Raw genomic sequence first — 19,726 nt, 5'->3', positions numbered from 1 at the left:
ATTCCCATGATGCGTCACCACCATGTCCCCCTATGCAGGAAAAACGTATCATCTCCCTTTCACGGACCCATTGAGTATCGCGCTAGGGCATCGCACAAAGTAATGTAATTTATTGAATAATGCAGCAATTCATTTCCAGGTTTGAGAAATGTAGGTCGCTTCGCCGAACACTGTGATGTGTGCAGTGTCGATTATGAATCCTGTTAACATTCTGGCTCATTTGATCCGGGATTTGATCTCGATAGACTTAATTTTCCAATATTATAAAAATTAATATTATTTTTTGAAAAGTTATTTTGAGAAGATGTGGTTATTTCATCTAATGTCCATCTACTTTACTATGTATTCTTTGATTAAACGATTAGATTACCTATTTTTTTTTAAACTAAAATTCCGTTTTAATTATCCAGTCCATATAATTTAGAGGGCGTATTTTCTGATTACGTAGCAATTGACGATTTACTCTTCGCGTCCTTTGCGCCGCCTAAGTTAGATCTGTAAATTATGCAAATACATATAATCCCATAGAAATGATTTATTCTTTATAGCAACATAAATACTAATCTTTAAATATGTTCAGATACAGTTTGATTTTAATGTATTATGTCAAATTTATTGCTGATAACTTGGTGCTTATGACGTAGTCCCGGCATATTTTTTATAATGATCAGCCAATGGTTGTTGATTCAAATGACGTCACCACTCGACTCTGTACCATGTGACGTTCACAATCCAAGCAAACTTTGGCACTTGATAACGATTGCCACGTAGGCGGAAGAATAGCATCAAGAAGATGATAGCGATAAGGTCCTTGTTGTTTGTAAGCTGTGACGATATTCGTGTACTTTGACGTTGTGCTACGTAGTAAAGAAGGTGGCCACTCCGATCGCTGAACAGCTGTGACGAGAAAATACGTAACTGGTAAGTTGTTCATCAGCGCATCAAAACATAAATTCGCGATTCTTGTTGTCGTTAAGCCCAGCACAACACATGGGTATACATTGGAGTTTTTAATTCCCGAAGGAAGTGTTTTTAGGAGGAACACTATACCCCACCACTGCAATTTTTTGCCTATCCAGCGCGTGTATTCGCCATTTCTGTCCCCTTCCGCTTTTCAGATTTGACCTTAAAAAAAGGCAAATCGAGAGTTGCAGATTTCCACACGTTCAACATTTTTTCCTCCGTCTCCTCTCACCAAATGGAGACCGACACAATGACCGAGATAAGACTTCAGACAGGGACCTTACTTAGGCCTAAGACAGGCCCATCTTATTATATTAATGAAGAGATTTGGTTTTTTTTTTAAAGAAATCATGATGCTCCGGAATCGGGCCTAGGCCTAGACCTGGCCTAGGCCCTAGCCTATAAGGGAGGCTTCTTAGCCTAAGGGCATTTTGCCTAGCAGGCCTAGGCCTAGATTGTAAGACCCAACATTGCAACAGGCAACTTTAGGGCACACACAGCAAGGCATTGCCAAGGTTCAAGAAGAAACCACTTCAGGTTCAGTCAGGTTCCAACTCTCTGCTGGCCCCTGGCCTCTAATTTTTAGGCCTACTTCCCAACTCCTACTATCAACTTGTACCCTGTTGTTTGGCTAACTGACTCGTACACAATTGGATTGATTTTTATTTGCGTTTACTATCCAAAATGGTATTCCGAATCCAGGTCGTTTCAGACTTTTGGTGCCGAAACGATTTGGGTCAAGATAGAAAAATGGAAAGGCCTACTGTAAGCAACATGGTTAGGAAAGTAGACCAAATCGTGCCAATAATAATTAATATTTGTGTTATTTGCTGTATTTTTTTTTTATAGGACTGATCAAATAAATGTACAGTTGAACTTGCCCAAGTCGAATCCAAAATGCCACTGAAAAATAAAATTCGACTTACAGATTGTTAATTAATGAAAAACACAACAGTTTGGCATGTAAAATTATTCGAGTTAGGCAAGGTCAACTAAAGCTGGTTTTCCACTAGGCGAATTTATTCGCGCGAATCAAAGTGTCGGTTCGCTTCCGGAGCTCAGATTGGTTGCGCATTTTTTCGCTTCGCAAAAACTCCGATAGAAATGTGAACACGCATGCGCATGAACTGACGCTTCCGATTTGCGCGAATTAATTATCCTAGTGGAAAACCGGTTTTAGGCAAGTTTAACTGTAAAATGTATGTCAGCATTTTTTAGTACATTGTACAATTATTGTAAAAAAGATCAATTTCATCTCATAAAAAAAAAATATACAAAAAACGATACTTTTTATTTGCTTTATTTCTCTAAATAGGAATGATCCTACAGTACTATATGTGTATCAGCATTTTAGTGTATGAAAAAGAAGTCTTCATTTTATCAATTTAAAAAATAAAATAAAGACTATATAGTAGAAGAAAAAATAACAAAAACAATATGTCGGAAACTATTACACGTAAATAGATCTTATTTACAGAAAATAATGTCGACGATACAAAACAACTCAGAGCCAAAACAACCCGGACCAAAACTACAAGGCTGAAATGACTCTGGGCCGAAAAAAATCCGGGGCAAATCGACTTGGGGACGAAACTACACCGTTCTTCCTATATTAATTAGTAGACTTAGCAGTAGTTCGGGAAGGCAGTTTTTATTCTTAGTGCTGGTGAGAAAGAAGATACTGTAGCATACTACTGTATTAAACGATTAGGCAAAAAAAACCAAAAAACTTTGTATTGGCCACATTTTGGGAAAATCCAAAAAATAAGTAGGTGGGTAGGAAATTATTGTTCTTTGTAGTCTATAAATGCACACAGCTTACAGAATAAAACCACGGACCTATGAGATCTCTGGTTCAGCGCACACACAGTGACTACAACCAGTTTAGCCAACTGAGCTAAGGTCTGCTCTCTGTTCAACTTCTAGTTAGACATTTTTTCGGCTTTGTTAAATGTAGTGGGTCAACTTACTGTAAAACTATAGAACATGATAATACTGTAGTAAACTGTTGTATCTACAGTACAGTATGACTACGAGTGTTTTTAACTGTTGTAATGTTTTTGGAAAAAAGAAATATAAAAATAATTATAATCATTAATAAGGAATTTTTGATACTCAGTTGTGCTGGAAATATACCGATGCACTGTACCCCAGTGTTTGAGTGTGGGTTATTGGGGAAAAAATTGATGGGTAGAATGGATTTTCAAAAAGTTTTTTTTGCATACCATGCATGTAGAATTCCTTCAAATGACATTGCTGTTACTTCCAAATTAATGTCTGACGTAAATGCATTTGTTAATTTTTATGTTCCCTCATAATAAGCAAGTTGATAACATGTCTTGTATTGGCTGACCATTGGCCTTTCTAATCATGTTTTACCTACGTCATACTTTACCCTTTGACCTTTCCACAATGTTGAAAAGCAGTCGGGTAAAATCCTCAGGGACTGTGGTTATAAAATGTAGATTGGTTTCTAATTGGTCTCTATGGACATTCACTCTTGTTTATGTGAATAAAATGTATCAGATTATAATGAAGAACAACTATATTCTTAGTATTTCTTGCTGATTATTTTTAAAGCCGATGATAAGACATGGTATTATTAAATTGCCAGACAAACAAAGAATTATTTAAGTGGATGTGAATAGAAGAAGCTAATTATAGTAACAGACATACTGTACCATATGATTTGTGATGATGACTTAAACATATTTTCGAACTTGCTGTCATACAAGTTTAATACTGATTGACACAATTGGAAAACTTGGTTTGCAGTAAAACATAATTAGATAATTATTAAAAATCACAATCAAAACATTTGGAGACACACTAATGTGTTAATATGGGTTATACAAAATTCAGAAGCAATCGGGAATGTTAAAAGTAGTGAATGATGTTGCCAGGATTTCCCCCGCCCTTTGAAGCTCTGACAATTTAGGGATTTGATTTGATTTTTTTTTTTGATTTTTTTTTTATTGATCATAAAGTCTCATCATAGTCTGTAAAAATTACATAGGAAGGTTTTTTTTTTCTTTTCCTGGCGAATTTGTGTTGTACTTAATCTCCAGAAATGTACTATAGTAGTGAAGTTTTCCAACCAGTCTAAAGCTAATTTCATGGCCCTCCACCCACCTTCATTAACCCACTTGCCCTTCCTTAAAATCCACTCTTATTAATTAGAATTTTCCAATGTTGTTGCCCAACCACCCTTACAATGTCTACCACCTATCCTTAGTTTTTTACAGCTATGACCCTGTATCTCATGGGGCCCAGACCCCCACTGCAAGCACCACTGGTTTAAATAAAGCAATTGCTTAAAATGCATTCTGTGTTAAGCATTAACCATTTGTATACAACAATAAAATGCTATTTATTTTGCATGAGCAGATCAAATTGATTGTTTACCAGACTATATTTAGCTTGTCTGCTGTTGGTCACCAGATCCTCAGCAGATCTCAGAGCCTGCATATCATGTAGAGTAATTGGCTACATACCATGGTGGGTTGTGGGACAACATGTAATCTCTACTATCATAAATTTAAGACCCCAGGGGCAGTAAAATTAGGATTGTCAATTTTAGTTACTGTATTCATGATCATAATGAATGCGAGGAAATACAGTAATCAAAATACAAAATGGTATGAAAAGCATTTTAATATTTGCAAAAACAAACATGACATTAAAATGAATATTAAAAAGCTTTAATTATTTTTACATAAACATAATGTAATTATATGACCATACAGCACAAGTGAGTGTAAATGGCAACACAGGGGGCCTCATTGCCTTGTCATTTAAAAAAAAACCTGGATGTAAAACATGGGGAAGTGCGTAATTTATATAATTTATAAACATCAGACCATATTAATAATAGTAGTACATAAACATGTACACAGTGAGTTTTTCCATGAAAATGGAATTTTGGAAATAAGCAGATCATGAATCATTTAATATAAAATATGAATCATTTAAAATACAATCATCATTTGAATATACAATTTTTTTCCAAACTGTTACCTATTTCATACTGATGGTTAATTGAGATTCATGATTCATCAGTATGAAATAGAATTGTATATAATCTGCAGTAGATCTATAGGGTGTGCGTTTGCATTTATTTTCATTGACAAATATATTTATGGACTAGGACTAGTTGCTGTCCAACCACACATGCACAAGAGTGTGTATTAGCTGCTTTTAATCGGATTTGGATACCCAATGAAGCCTCAGTGGCCCAGTCAATTAAGACAGCTGCATAGACAGCAGTAGTTCCTGAGTTTGAATCCCAGATTGGGGAAACTTTTTTTTTTCATTTAGTACTTTCAGATTCCTCTTCTTTAACATTCAAAAAATTTACAGTCTATATAAATAGCATTGCTGCAACACTATTTAGAGTTTCTCTACAGTATATCGTATTATTGATTTCTATATTATATAATTTATATGAAAAATACATATTGTCCCTGCGTCTAGCCTATCCTACTTAACTGGTTAGTTTCCATGTGGCTCATTTTGTATTCAAACGAGTAATTTGTAATGTGGGAAGGCACCCCATCTTAAAAGATAATTAAAAGAAATCCATCAGTGCATGTTATGCATCTTTTCTCTAGACGTTGAATCAATTAATGATGATATTCATGCACAAAATTCTAGTAAAGCAGTTTGGAATAGCTCGCTGTCAGTGTCACTGGCCAACCGTAGCAAATCCAGGAGCCATGGTACAGTAGCATTTGTATTTACAGTGCGATTGAATTTTATTTCCGGATTAATACTGCAAATACCTGTACCTTCTTTGTCACTTTTGTTGCTTTTGTTTCCCTGGTCATTTGGTATTTGAGGTGGTAATGGAAAGTGCATGAAGGCCCTGCAATGTGTGCTGTTTTACATTGTTATTGTCATTGTTATTTTTAAAAAATAATTACTAATAATATTGCTGTACCAACTGAAATTTGTTATACTAATTACTATTCTTAAATCTTAGAAGAAAAGAGTTTATATACAGGTATGGATTTTGTGGAGATAATATAAATGTTAGTAGAAAAAAAAAATTTTTGCAATCAGGATTCCAAATCAATACATTGAATTTTTAGTTTCTTTACCAACTGAATTATGAAACCAAGATTTTTGTTCATATGATTGTGAAAATCTTTAGATTTTTTTGTTTGGAATTTTTTCGCAGGTAAAGAAAATTATTTGTAAATATGGAAACAAAGACCGAGGCTGAAACGGTACATAGGAGCCAAGAATCTGAGGTTCCAACTGGCCTACAGGTTTGTATCACCATTTGTTACCGAATGAATATACAGACCATCAAGAATATAGTGAACAATTGCCTGTTAAATTTATTTTTGGTATGAGAGTCCACTAAGCAACAGACAGAAACTAAAACTGTTTTTATGCAGATATACTTTTTTTTCTTTGGTTATGAAGGTTCATACTTTTGTTTTTTTTTAAACTTGCATGTTCAAATTAGTAATCTGTATTTGTATACTGTAGTGTGCATTAGACACATCAGTGTCATTATTTATTTCATCTTTTGTTTATTCTGCTGGTATGGAAGTTCTTAAAATACAACCCCAGGTTCTAGTGAGAACTTGTATCTAATGTCCATTAGCTCCTGCCTCTATTTCTCATGTTTTATTAGTTTAGGTCTTATTTTCTACATTATATAGTATAATAGTATTATTATACAGTTTTGTATGCTTAAGAACATACTCCATATCAAACCATAATGAGTTAATAGAAAAATACAAGAAGATGCTAAAGAAACCAGATCACTCTAGTGCGTTCTCCCAACTTGTGAAAATTCAAATTTCTATCAACAATAGAACATTACTTTTATACGCTTTCGAAGATGCCATTTTGAATCGTTGTCTTGTCCCAAAACACTATTATAAACTAACTGAAGAATGTTAGCCTCTCATTGTCATTGCTTCATGAATTTTCCATAGGCACACATATATAACTTTATCTTTAACGCAGGTCAGCCTCCATTGTGAGGTGCGTGGTAGGCATTTTAAATTAATGACTACAAGTTACACCAACTTATCTCTACTAATAGCTGGATTGCTCATCGGCCAATTCTTGTAAAGAAAAAAGTGAGGTGAATAATGCCATGTTTTTTTTTATTGGTTTTTTTTTTTTTTTTCATTTTCATTACATTAAATTTAAATTTATTATTAAAGAGCTCTGCAAGAATCGTTATTTTTAACAATTTAAACAAATGCCAAAAGAAACTTAGAAGTTTAAACTGATACGTCACCTGTGGCCTAGTAGAGATCAGTGGTTACACCCAATCAGCTGTAGAGTTGGCTCTACTGAAGAACAATAACAATGGACCTTTTCCGGGTGTCAATTAAACTAAACAATGACCAATCAGAACAGTGCCAGGAATACGCGCGTGTCCAACAAATGCATGTGTTGACCCACAAACGTATGTGTTTGCATATGTTTTTACACTGCCATCTTGTGGGAATTTAGCAACAATATCCAATGGGCGGGGCTTAGCGGAAAGGTCTATTATTCCATTAAAAATCTATGTGCAAAAGCATCTATGTGCTGACTGCCTCAGCTATTTCTTTTGCAAACCCAAACTAAGCGATGATCCATAGTTTGAATAACAGGACTGTAGTGGTTAATCACATACACATGCATGAATACATGACAAACAATATTTTTGCAATTTTCCTACAGTGCACAGTACCTAAATACTTTAGTTCTCAACTTGTTTAGTACCTGAACTGCTGAGTTCTACTTATTTAGGTTTAGAAAAATTGAATACAAATACAGTGCTTCCACCCAATTGTACTCAAGGTATCTGTTATATATTTAGCTAGATTATATCATATCAGAGAATAATTTTTCATGAGACAAAAAAATATGATCAACAAAAATTGTGTAATTAACATTAAAAATTCAGTTACAGTACTTAGCTCTTTTTTCATTATCTACATCAATTAACTTGTCACTTTCATAATGGAAGTATACAATCAAAATCTCGTAATGACTATGAGGCTTTTGAAGAGTGGCTTTACTCAGTTGTGTAAGAGGTCAACAAAAACTTAATATACTGTACTCTTTTTTTGTTATCCATCCCTCGCCCTGAAACTGAAAGAGCACACAATAAAGTGATGATTGTTCAGGGTTGTAGCTATAGAAAACTAAGGGTAGGTGATAGACATTTTGGAGGGTGGGTAGGTGATAACACTAATAAACAATTAATAACAAGAGTGGATTGTAAGAATGGAAAAGTGGGTTAATAGCTTTAAACTGGGTGGAAAAGTTCCAGGCTGGGTGGCACCGCCCACCTCCGCTCCGCCCAACATAACTACATCCCTGTGATTGTTGTCATTTTAAAATCATCATTAATCGTTTTAATAGGAGTTTTGATAGGAGTACAGTATGAGTATACAGCAGAAACTAGGTCAGACTTACTCTAAACATAAAGTAGTTCATTGTCAGACAAGTTGCTGTCAACTGAAATGAACCGAACCTTAACATTCGTATTCCATTTTACAGAAAAATTTAACTACTGTACCACAACATAGAGTATATCTGCACAAGGGCAGTACACATAGGCATACTTGATCTTCTCCCTCAACAATAATTAAATAATTATGTTTGGTCTCTTACGAAAATGATTTGAAAATACCTGTAATAGATCCCTAGGCCATAGGGTTTGTGTGCAATTTGGATAATTTCGGTTAACTTTGCTGTAATTCTCACCAAAAAAAAAAATCCCAGTCAAATGTAGTGGAATTTTAGTTGTGAAGACAAAATTACTGGTATTGGCAATTATCATTATCTTACAGTACTCAGCGTTACACATTAACATATTTTTATATGTGATGAGAGAGAGAAAATATTTTTAGTTATTTATTAAAGTATTCCTGTACTTTGTCCTTGATAGACCCCTATTTACTACATTATTTACTTGGAGTGTATGGAAAAAACTACTGTATGTATATCCTCACAATCACATTTGATGTTAATTATCACTTTAGGGTGTTTGAATTACAGAAGTATAGCTCCTCTAACAAATTAATCTAGAATTAATGTAATGGAGATCCCTTTGAAGTATCATCAGCAGGACTTGTAAGAGTTGTGCACAGGAAAAAACTGACATCAATATCTATATAAGTCAATATAGTACATAAAATAATTACTAACAACTGCCATGTTTTGTATGTGACGGTTATGTAACCAGTTGTAGATTGAGGTGTTTTAAAGCCTTTTTGAGAAAATATTTTAAAAAACCCAAGTGCAACATTACGTCTTCATCAGTTTGAGTGGTTGGTTTTCTTTTATAATAGATACAAGATAAATTTATTGATTGTAACATAATATAACTATATTGTACATAAAATTTTCTGCACATACATATAAACATAAATACATTTATATCTCCTGTGATTAGAGGATCAATACAGTAACTCAAGCAGTGCCAGTATCTGTGGTTATGTCGTCCATACCCAATGCTTCGGTGCAAGTTCAATCGGTTTTGCAACAGGGCAATCAACCCTCAGTAATACAGGCCACACCACTTCCTACAGTTCAAGTTCAGGTAAAAACATCAAGCCTTTCTTATATTAGATCATTAAAAAAAAGGAATAAAATTTAAAAAAATAACTTACAGTTAGCAAGTTTATACATTTCCAGAAACATGATTTAAAATATTAGGCTTAAAAAGTAAACCATGAATATCAGCTCTAACAAAAATTCCCAAAAGTTGTACAGTAAACAATTTACTACCAGATCAATAGTTGGATTCAAGCAGATTGTTGAATTTAATTCACTGATTCTTGTCCAATTTACTGGCTTGTGAAATTGATAAAGAAATGCACACATGAAATTCAAGTCTTAGGAACCAGGAAGTGGAATTAAAGCAAATGGTTAATAAATATAGTAGATATAAATTGAAGATTTATACTAGATGATTTCAGATGAGAATAATAAGCAAGGTCAGATATACCCATCCCCTTCTCCATTTTCATCCATTTATAATACTAGACATTATATCTGCTTACGTCCGATGGTAATTAATGCTGTCATAGCACAATGTTGCATAATTTGGAAATGCCTTCAAAGGTTTTTTATAGCACAGATCATGAAATATAGGAATTTCATTATTCTTTATCCGATATTTTTATGTATTAAAAACAAGATAATCACCTTTGCAGTCATCTTTGGTTTAGAAAGCATATGATTGGGAATGTTCTATTTTTTTTTTTTTAATAAAAAATATAGATAACAGTATTTGAATAAAAAATACTACATTTTAAAACAAATATATTGTCTTCTTCATAACTATTTGGTACATTAACATATACATACTGTATTAGGGGCCTACTTATATATTCTTAACCATAATGGTGATAAATCATACATTTATAATGTGCCAAAGAATTTGATTAATCTGAAGCCACAGTTTACACTTGAATACAGTGTAAAAGTAGAAGTACTTCCTTTTTTATTAAATATAAAGAATCAAACTTTTCGAAAACTAAGTCCAATGAAATGATTAAAGTGCTCTTTTTGAAGTGATCATAGAAGTTTTCAAATTCAAAACAAGAGACAGTTTCAATCAGTAGTAGTTGGTAATTTACAGACTTATAAGCATCCATAAATTGAATAGATATACAAAAAATATACAAATTATATTATATAATATGATTGCATATATTAAATGACAAGATTTTTGACATGATTTCTAATTAAAAGTTCATAACTAACTAATACAATGTAAAGCAATAAAACTATTGAATTTTATAATAGCCTACAGTATATTCTTTTTATTAGCCTAAGAATGATAGTGTTCCTCTCAGATAAGTGGCATCTTTATTTAAACCCTAAACCCATATATGAACATATTCCTTTTCTTCTGCAGGTCATACTGCTATAGTAAAACATACTGCCTGGTTCATAGGTCTGTGCCTTATGAGTCACTTTGTCACCAAGACCAGTCATTTCCTGGACAACTTCTGATTTTGTTTGGCTTTGTCAGAACCTTCAAATCATACCATTCTTTGTCATACATACTGTACATCCTAAACTAGTTTATTCTGCTATTTATTGCACTGATTGCAGTACTAAAACAATTGATTCAACTAAATGATTTTTAATGATGGTATCTACAATTAATGTTAATAACTTACAGATTAGGTAGTTGAACTCATGCAAACTAATACGTGTTTAAAGTGTATTTTATTTTAAACTCGTGTGGTTTTCTGAGTTTTTTATTTGTAAGGGGCTTTTTTTCAATCTGATTTTTTGTATTCAGATTCTTGTTTCACAAGCACATGGCAAGCATATTTTGTTTGATATCATCACCACCTGAAGCGAAGAAGAACCTTCTACTGTGTGTAAAGCAAGCTCTCAGAGTTAACCACACTATTTTTACACGGACGGATGTGATAAACAAGTTTTACAGGGGAAAAACTTATGCATGTCATATCCTAATGTTATTTGAGTAATAAATGGATTGTTTTTTTTCTTTTTGAGTGCAAGACATAATTGAATGTTATTTATATTGTTGTATTTTTATCTTGAAATTAAAGTGTTTGATTTTAGATAATTGATGATATTTTCAAAGTGAACATGATATAATGAGGAAATAATTATACTTCTTCTTTTGATTGGTGTATGTCAATACAGTGCGCCGATTTGTGTCTTGTATGTACAATATAAACAGTTCTTTTCAAAACTACTGTATCTTATGCCGCATACCACAAACCTATTTATGACATGTATATTATGTTTAGATTACATTGTGTGTTTATAATATTTATTTGTATAAAAATTATTGATATAAAATATAAAATTATTAATTGTGATATTAATCTCTAATTTGTCTACTATTCAGTTTGTATTTCTCATTAAATAAATATTATAGAGGCATGGAATGGTGTAGAATATGTGATTCACATACCACTTTGGTATATAAATATACTTTTTCTTATTATTTTGATATGTTAAAAGGACTTTTAAGTAACTTTTAATGAACAGGGCATCCTATAAATGGAAAGCCACTAGGGATTGTCCGACTGTTTCTGGGTATTCATTAGTGCCTCTGTATTCTCTTTGCCTTGCCCTTAAATTTCCTGAATATTTGGTCTAAGATGTACGGCTTGACAAACATTATCTTTGTGTTGCATGGATGGGGAATTGGCTAATACAGTAAAATGACCAGTTTTTGTTTCTCTTGTATGTTCAGGTTGCGCAAGTAGAGGAGGAAGGTGGTGGTGTTCACTCAGATGTAGAAAGGCGAAAACGACAAGAAATACTGTCTCGACGACCATCTTACAGGTAAGATATGAATGTATAAAGCATAAAAGTGAAATGCAGTTAGGCTACAACCTTTAACCATTAGCAGTATAATTCTAAGATGGCCACATTGCTCATGGCTTGGACAGTGTTTCAATCTGCAATTGTACATTACAGTAACAAGAAACATTTTTCTTGTCAAGAATTTGTAGGAATACTTGAAACTACTTAAGTCTTTAGGACAAATGAAGTTGGTTGATATTTTCTATAATAAAAAGATTTGCATTCCTATTAAATAATTCATGGTTAATCTTCAAAAGAAAATATGGTCTCCAGGATTTGAACCAAAGTTTATGGTTTGAAAACTCTATCTACTGAGCTATGATGCAGTGGTACACACCCTCAAAAATAATGTCCATTAGGATAGTTTTTTTTTAGGGTTACACACATTTAGTATAACTAGCACATTTTAGCTTGAACGAAGAGGATACACTGTCAAAAAGTTATTTGGACTGTGAAGACACTTAGGATCTATTTCCTCTCCAATATTCTCTAAACCGAGTCATAAGCTATCAGATGTTTGTTGGAATGCAACAGGCAAGGTGTTAAAAGATTTGTGTAATAAAATAATGATTCGGAGACATCTGATCAAATAAATTGTGTTCTTGTCTATTGGAATACAGAAAAGGTTCAGCGTCTAATAATCAAGACTTGTCCAGTCTATTAAATTTTATATGACAACAAACAATTGTATGCACATATAAAGTCAATCATGTGCATATATATGGTCATCGCGTGATGTCATAATGACCATATTTAGCCATATATTTGTCCAGTTTGACCAACAACAATCTTAATGCCGGCTTTAGAGTTGGTAGGGAGTAGGAAGAAATATATAGATAAGTGATTGATAGAAGAGGATGTGTGTGTACTGGTCCATGCACTAAAGTGTAATAAGCCACATGACCACCAGTGCTCACCACAGAGCGGAGGCGGTTTCACATTGCCATCATACATACTTCTTAAGGAGAGCAAAATCTCACAACTCTTTCCTATTCAAGCTTCTGAAAAAACATTCAGTATTTGAGTTGCAAGTTATTTTAATATAACTTGTTACAAGGTCAACTTCATTCTTTCAAGGGAATGTTACGTACAAATTGTACTTTATGACGGAATATGGCTTCTGATGGAGAAGACTGTAAATGAATTACAACTATCAATCATGCTATAGTAAGCATAAGTTATGGATATACTATATCTTGAGGATATTCATTAAAAAATGAAACATTAATTTTACCCATTTGATAGTATCAGGAGAAAAACATGTGTGGATGATGTAGTTACTTTAGATTCATAAATCACATTATTTTCTTTTTTTTTCTCAAAACAAACGATAAAGCAGATATCAATTCTATTGAATTCCACAAACAGTAATTAGCCTTTATGACTGAATGTCGTCTTTAATATTTTGAAAGCTGCAAAGGTTAAGGCAAATTGAAACAATAGGTATGTGAATCTTACTGATAATGTCAGGAAAAAGATGTGTGGATGAAGTACTGAATTAGTTTTTTTTTTAATTGCACAATTCATACATCATTTATTCTTAACACTAGTTATTCTTAACATAATAAAATAGTTTTGAATTTGTTTTGCATAATTTTCTGTGGTAGAAAAAAAGGTTTCCTTTGTAAATGGTTACTAAAAACTGACATCATTCTTTGAAGTAAGACTAAGAATCCTGCCTGTTATTTAGTCATTATCAAATTGTGTAAATTGATACCTCATATTAAGCATTCAAATCTTTTTGTAGGAAAATTTTGAATGATCTGTCTTCGGATGCTCCAGGTGTTGCTAAGATAGAAGAAGAACCTGAGGATACAGAGTCTGCTACGCTTACGGCAGCATCATTACAAAACTTCCCTGCAGGTAAAATTTTTTCCTATTTTGCCCTATAATAACTTCTACATATTTTTTTTTCCTGCTGTTTTCCTGTCTTGTGATCTGTTGTTGCTTTTTCATTGCTGTTTTTCTTAAGCATTTTTTTATTTTACAGACTAATTTTTCCATTTTCTATGCTGTTTTTAAAAATGTTTCCTATATTGTTCTACCCATTGAGCTTTGTTTGGTCTGGAATCATGAGCACACCTTAATAAACACCAATATAATTTAAATGTCAATAATTTTTTTATGTTAGTATTGTTTTACTGATTGTTATTCAGCTAGTTTGAACTACTGTATTAACAAAACACCGAAATCTAATGAGGCTATGAGCTACATATCAGCCACTTGTTGCTTATATAATGTGCTGGTGCAGATGCAGAGGGCGTGCAGACAGTTCGATCGCACCCCCCTAAATTGTATTAAGAAAAATAATTGCTGTATTGTATTGTTTATATAATTTTTATTATTATGAACAATAGTACTGGTATTCTTTAAAAGTATGAGAGTTCAATTTCCGGACACCTAGAGGTCCATATTCTCTAAATTTTGGCACCTCAGTCCCGACCATGGTTGGGCTAAAGGTAGTGTGACACACACACACACCCTCTACTGCCGAATCCTGCATCCACCCCAGATGTGGCATAAAAGTATGAATGTTTTATATGCAAGTCAACAAAAAATCATGGCAGAAGATGACGCCATATCTATTTTACCAAAAACTTCTTTTAAGTGTTATATTAAAAATGTATAAATCTTATTGGCGGCATCTTAAAAATTGGAAAAAAAGTGAAAGTTACAATAGTCTGAGTTGGTTGGTAGGCAGTTTTATTCTTTATAGAGATCTAGACCTAATTCTGATTATTGCAAACCTTCACTCATACTACAGGTCTAAAGTTAGGGAAGCAAATTTATTGAAAAGTAGCATTTAAAACATCATAGAGGTTGTGCTCTTCTTGGTTAGTAACACAACTTGGGCAAGTCATGTGGTTGTTTTTTTGGCTTAATAGTTTGCTGGTACAACCTCTAGCTTTATGACAGTTTTCACAAGTTTTGTGGGCAGGAAACACGAACTATCTATTTCACCACTCGAAGGTCATTCCTATTAAGTGGTTTTAACATGACAACAAATTTTCTGTTTCAGTGTCTGGAGTCACCACAATTCAGATTGCAAACCATCCGGAAAATATGCAGGGTTTACAGACTTTGACGATGACGAATGCGAATGGAACCCCCGCAGGAACAATAGTTCAATCCATACAAACGCAAGATGGACAGCAGTTTTTTGTTCCAACCGCTACAGGTAAATATAGAACAACTTCATTTCCACCTTCTATTTGAAACTATACTAGGATCTCTCAGTTGATACTTTAGTGATCCTCAAATGAGATAGTATGGGACAGATATGCCAACTTTCTTCCTTTTTTTCCTGGCACTTAACAAAATACTGATAATTTTATTTTTGGTCTATAAAAAATATGCAAAATAAAAAAAAAGAAAATTTCAGATAAATATATATTTTTATGTATTTTTATTATACCCTCTGCTGAATTGAAACCTTCCCAAAAGAAATCTATATTTTTTACTCACACAATTTAATAAATATAAAACATTAGTCCAATTACTGTACTGTGTATAGCTATTTTTGCAGCCACTGAATATAAATATCGAAAGTGGGCCAAGTGTGCTCTCTATTACTTCAATTACCTCACAGACTCCCATTTTTTTTATTTGCTTTTCCGCCACTTAGATGATTTTGACATAACCATTTTGATAAATAAAACAACTTGAGTTTTTCTTCTGCTCTCTTCTCTGATGATCACTTCCTTACCTACAGGTACAATATGTTCACAGGGAGAGTAATAGAACCCTGGACTCAGATGTGTCCATGGCTCATTGCATACACAGTTGTTTACTACCAGTTTTAAGCAGCTGCACTTTGCTACTCTTCTAAGAAGAGTAATAACCTCCTGGTGATTTATAGCTTTGTCTGGTGATTAATTACAAAACCTTATTACCATTGCACAGTATATAAGCAAATTCATATTAAATTCACTGCAGTGAAATGGTAAATACAGATGTGGAGCAGATTTTAAGCTTGCTTGCCTAATATCAGCAACACCGAATGTTTTAGCCAGCTTTCTTTAAACCTAAACAGGTCTCCCTCCAATTAGAGATCTCTTCAAGGACTGGGGTTTTCATGGTCGTTAGCAGTATTGGTCTCTAATTAGAAAAATATAATTATCATAAATAAGATAGAGTATTAATCCAGGGGCAACCTGGAAGTTGTCTTTAATCAGAGGTGATCTTTTTTTAGAGGGGTTTTTAATGCCACAGAGAAGTGATATGTTTTATTAGACGGATCTTTAATTAAAGGGAGACCTCTACTTCCTAGTTGGTTGATACTGTATACAAACAAAACATACATAATGGTTTGTGTTGTCAGCCATACAGATAGAGTAACAGCTGTAAATTTTACCCCTATTTAATTAGGCGATGTCCAAGCCTACCAGATCAGGCCAGCAACCAGTTTACCCCAAGGTGTTGTTATGGCAACCCAAGCTAACATAAGTGCTACTCAGCAGAACATGGCAGATGAGGCTTCCAGGAAGAGGGAGCTGAGACTATACAAAAACAGGTACATAAAACAAAGTCATTTGAATAATTGAAAATCTTTTCTCTATGTTCGTTCCAGGGGATGTCCAAGCGTACCAAATTCGGCCAGCCACTGCTTCCAGCCTGCCATCGGGAGTAGTAACTTGTGTGGCTGGCCAGGGGCCCCTACCAACCCCTCAGCATATTATAGAGGCTGCTTCTAGGAAGAGACAACAAAGGCTTCTGAATAACAGGTACAGGAAGTGCCATAATATATTTAATTCCCTTATATATTGTCTGTTGTAAATCTTAAGCCAACCAACCCCATAATCTCTTGGGTGCAACTCAAAGAATATTTCTAAATCTTGTGTTTAATATAAACAACCTAATACATGGCCACTTTCAGAAATCTACTTCCTTATATCTAAGTATTTACAGTATAAAATTTAATTTCCTCAATAATTCTTATTTTTTTAATGAACTTTATTTTCTTCCATTGCCAGTTGCAAGCTAGTAGTTAACTTTTATGAATTGTAATTTTATTCCCTACAATGTATTATTTATGATCCCAAATTGTTGATTCCAATTAGTTTATCAGCTGTGGTTTTTAGCTTTAAGGTTCTTCTCAGTAAAATATTAAAACCATATTTTGTTTTTCTTGCAGGGAAGCGGCAAGAGAATGTCGACGGAAGAAAAAAGAGTACATAAAGTGTTTAGAAAGTAGAGTTGCCGTGTTGGAAAACCAAAATAAGACATTGATAGAGGAACTGAAGTCATTAAAGGAACTTTATTGTCATAAAGCTGAAGATGCATAAAAGTGAAATTTTTATTGCATTATAAGGTTTGTCGATTTATTCTGGGTTTGTTTTTTTGCTTTTATTTAATCAGTGGACCTTTCGGTTTTATCTAGAATCATTTCCTAATTATCTACCTCCCAAAACTTGTATATCTTAAATAGAGGATGTTAATTTATTTCCTTGTATTTATTTCATTTTGATAAAGGATCTAAATATAACACACTGAATGGAAATTGACTCTTCTTTGTTTGATTCCATTGTATTAAAGATTTCTGAAACCCAGAGCAAGGCTGATGTAACAGTAACTTGGGTAAAACTGGAGTATTTCTATTCTTTAAGGATGAAACTCCAGTACAAAGGAAGCACATTGAGAACTTCAAAGAATATGTTAAATCGGAACCAGGTGATTGGAATCTGTATTATAAGAAGACCGTTGAAAAACATTTGAAAGGAGTTGGTTTTCTGGCTGCATGGAATGCTGGGTATATAATGTAACATAGGCTTGTAATATGAACTGAAATTATGTACAAAGTGTACGTGAAAAAAATTACCAGAAATGGGATAGAGTATTTTTCTTGGTAGTTCTTGTTGGTACAGATGTTGTTATCACAATAACAATAGAGAGTTGTTCTCTCACTGTCAACTGATTTACAGTTTATTTGTTTGTATTCCTTGTACATCTCCTCGGAGTATCTTTATTGTACATGCAGTTCATCAATGTTATAATGGCTTCTGTGAGATCTGTGAGACTCTTCATTAATTAGCATGGGTTCACATTTTAAAAATGGGTCCAGATTTCTCATATTTTGTGTGAAATGGGTCAAGTTTTAAGAAAATGGGTCCAGATTTCTCATATTTTGTGTAAAAAGGGTCAAATTTTAAAGAAAATTGGTCCACATTATTTGAAACGCGTAAAGTGGGCCCACCATCATATTGTCCCACACAGTTTGAAAATCCTGGCTACAGCATTGATGGTGCATGGTGTGTTTTCAGCTGAAATTGTTTGGTTCGCTGGTAATCTATAATGTTGAAACCAATTAATTGAAATATCTTATGCAGTTGATTAGGTTGTAAAGTTAATGGTTGACACTACGTGTATTTTACATGATGGTAATGAAGTAAAATGGTAGTGTTGGCACTGCAAATTATTATCCTGCTATTATACTACTTGTTTTTAACAATTTTTCATAGTTATTTCAAGTAGTAGTTTAACAAAAGAAAGTGGTTTATGAGTACATGGACAGTTGTTTTCATACTACTGAATGTTGGAGGGTGGAGTATTCACCACTAATAATACTTTTGAAGACATGTATGATGGAGAGATATTTGTATGTAAGAGGTCCTTCTTTCTTTCTGTTTACATTTTGTATTGTTTTTTTTTTTCTTTATGGATTATTATCATTTATGTATAGTAGCATAAAACTCGTTGACATTTAATACAAAGTCCTTTTTAATATTACACTACACAGAGTATCAAAATAATAAGCCAATTTGTGGTTTGAAATGCGCATGCGTGTATCTAGTGGTATCCAAGTTCAATCAACATAAACCTATATTATGTGTATGGTTGTTTATGTCAATTGAACTTAAATACAAGCGTGCGCATTTTAAACTATGAATTGGCTTATTACATTATGTAACTGTACTATTGCATTTATTAGTTATTCATTTATTACTAGTTTTGTATTGACATATATTTCTATCCTGCTTAGATTTATTATTTGGTTCGAAGAAAATTAGTATTTTGTTCTTTTGGTGGTGTTCTTTTATGTTATAAAATTTTAATGTATTTTTGAACATATAGCTAATGAAATATAACATTTCTTGTATTCAGTTGTAATGAATATAGCTATTTATTAAAAACTACAAACAAAATATGAATTTGTTTTTATTGCTGCACCTCAAATTAATGCTGTAGGTATTAAGTACAGTTTTCAGAAGTGTAAAATAAGACACCACACAAGGTGCTATTCTCCTGTAGGGGGACTAATTCAAATCAGATAAAATTATTGTACTATACTACTATAATCATATAATCTCTTCCAATTTTACCCAAGGTGTGGTGTCGATTCACAAGTGTACAATTTTGAAATTGAAGCATTGTTACAGAGTTAGTTACAATTTCCAATGGAGTGTGTATTGCACAATTGAAATGAGAATTACAATATTTG

The 19,726-nt window shown here is 33.2% G+C and overlaps 1 protein-coding gene across 4 annotated transcripts; it reads left to right on the top strand.

The window, feature by feature from the left end:
- The first annotated feature begins 754 nt into the window (after positions 1–754).
- On the top strand, positions 755–19,303 carry LOC117112132 (cyclic AMP-responsive element-binding protein 1-like). Of its 4 annotated transcripts, none has more exons than XM_033255188.1 (9): positions 757–921; positions 6,143–6,233; positions 9,380–9,526; positions 12,176–12,267; positions 14,036–14,151; positions 15,308–15,466; positions 16,657–16,801; positions 17,423–17,599; positions 17,824–19,303. In XM_033255188.1, exons 2-8 carry the CDS (start codon positions 6,165–6,167, stop codon positions 17,571–17,573), a joined length of 879 nt encoding a protein of 292 aa, XP_033111079.1. In that variant the 5' UTR covers positions 757–921; positions 6,143–6,164; the 3' UTR covers positions 17,574–17,599; positions 17,824–19,303. The 4 variants fall into 4 exon arrangements, with proteins under 4 accessions (XP_033111081.1, XP_033111080.1, XP_033111079.1 ...); XM_033255187.1 differs by lacking the exon at positions 16,657–16,801 and adding an exon at positions 16,859–17,012 and having other exon boundaries at positions 758–921; XM_033255190.1 differs by lacking the exons at positions 9,380–9,526; positions 16,657–16,801 and adding an exon at positions 16,859–17,012 and having other exon boundaries at positions 755–921.
- Positions 19,304–19,726: the final 423 nt, after the last annotated feature.

Source organism: Anneissia japonica, unplaced genomic scaffold (genome assembly GCF_011630105.1).
Source record: "Anneissia japonica isolate Jap-2015-1 unplaced genomic scaffold, ASM1163010v1 scaffold2707_len876726_cov182, whole genome shotgun sequence".
Classification (NCBI taxonomy): Eukaryota; Metazoa; Echinodermata; class Crinoidea; order Comatulida; family Comatulidae; genus Anneissia; species Anneissia japonica.
This window is presented reverse-complemented; position numbering and strand designations above follow the sequence as displayed.

What these genes read in the sequence shown, in the direction of transcription:
- LOC117112132 (XM_033255187.1), top strand. Translation starts at nt 6,165, where the DNA reads ATGGAAACAAAGACCGAGGCTGAAACGGTACATAGGAGCCAAGAATCT. An exon ending in ATTACAAAACTTCCCTGCAG is followed by an intron (nt 14,152 to 15,307) that starts GTAAAATTTTTT and finishes TTTCTGTTTCAG; the next exon opens with TGTCTGGAGTCACCACAATT. An exon ending in TTTTGTTCCAACCGCTACAG is followed by an intron (nt 15,467 to 16,858) that starts GTAAATATAGAA and finishes TGTTCGTTCCAG; the next exon opens with GGGATGTCCAAGCGTACCAA.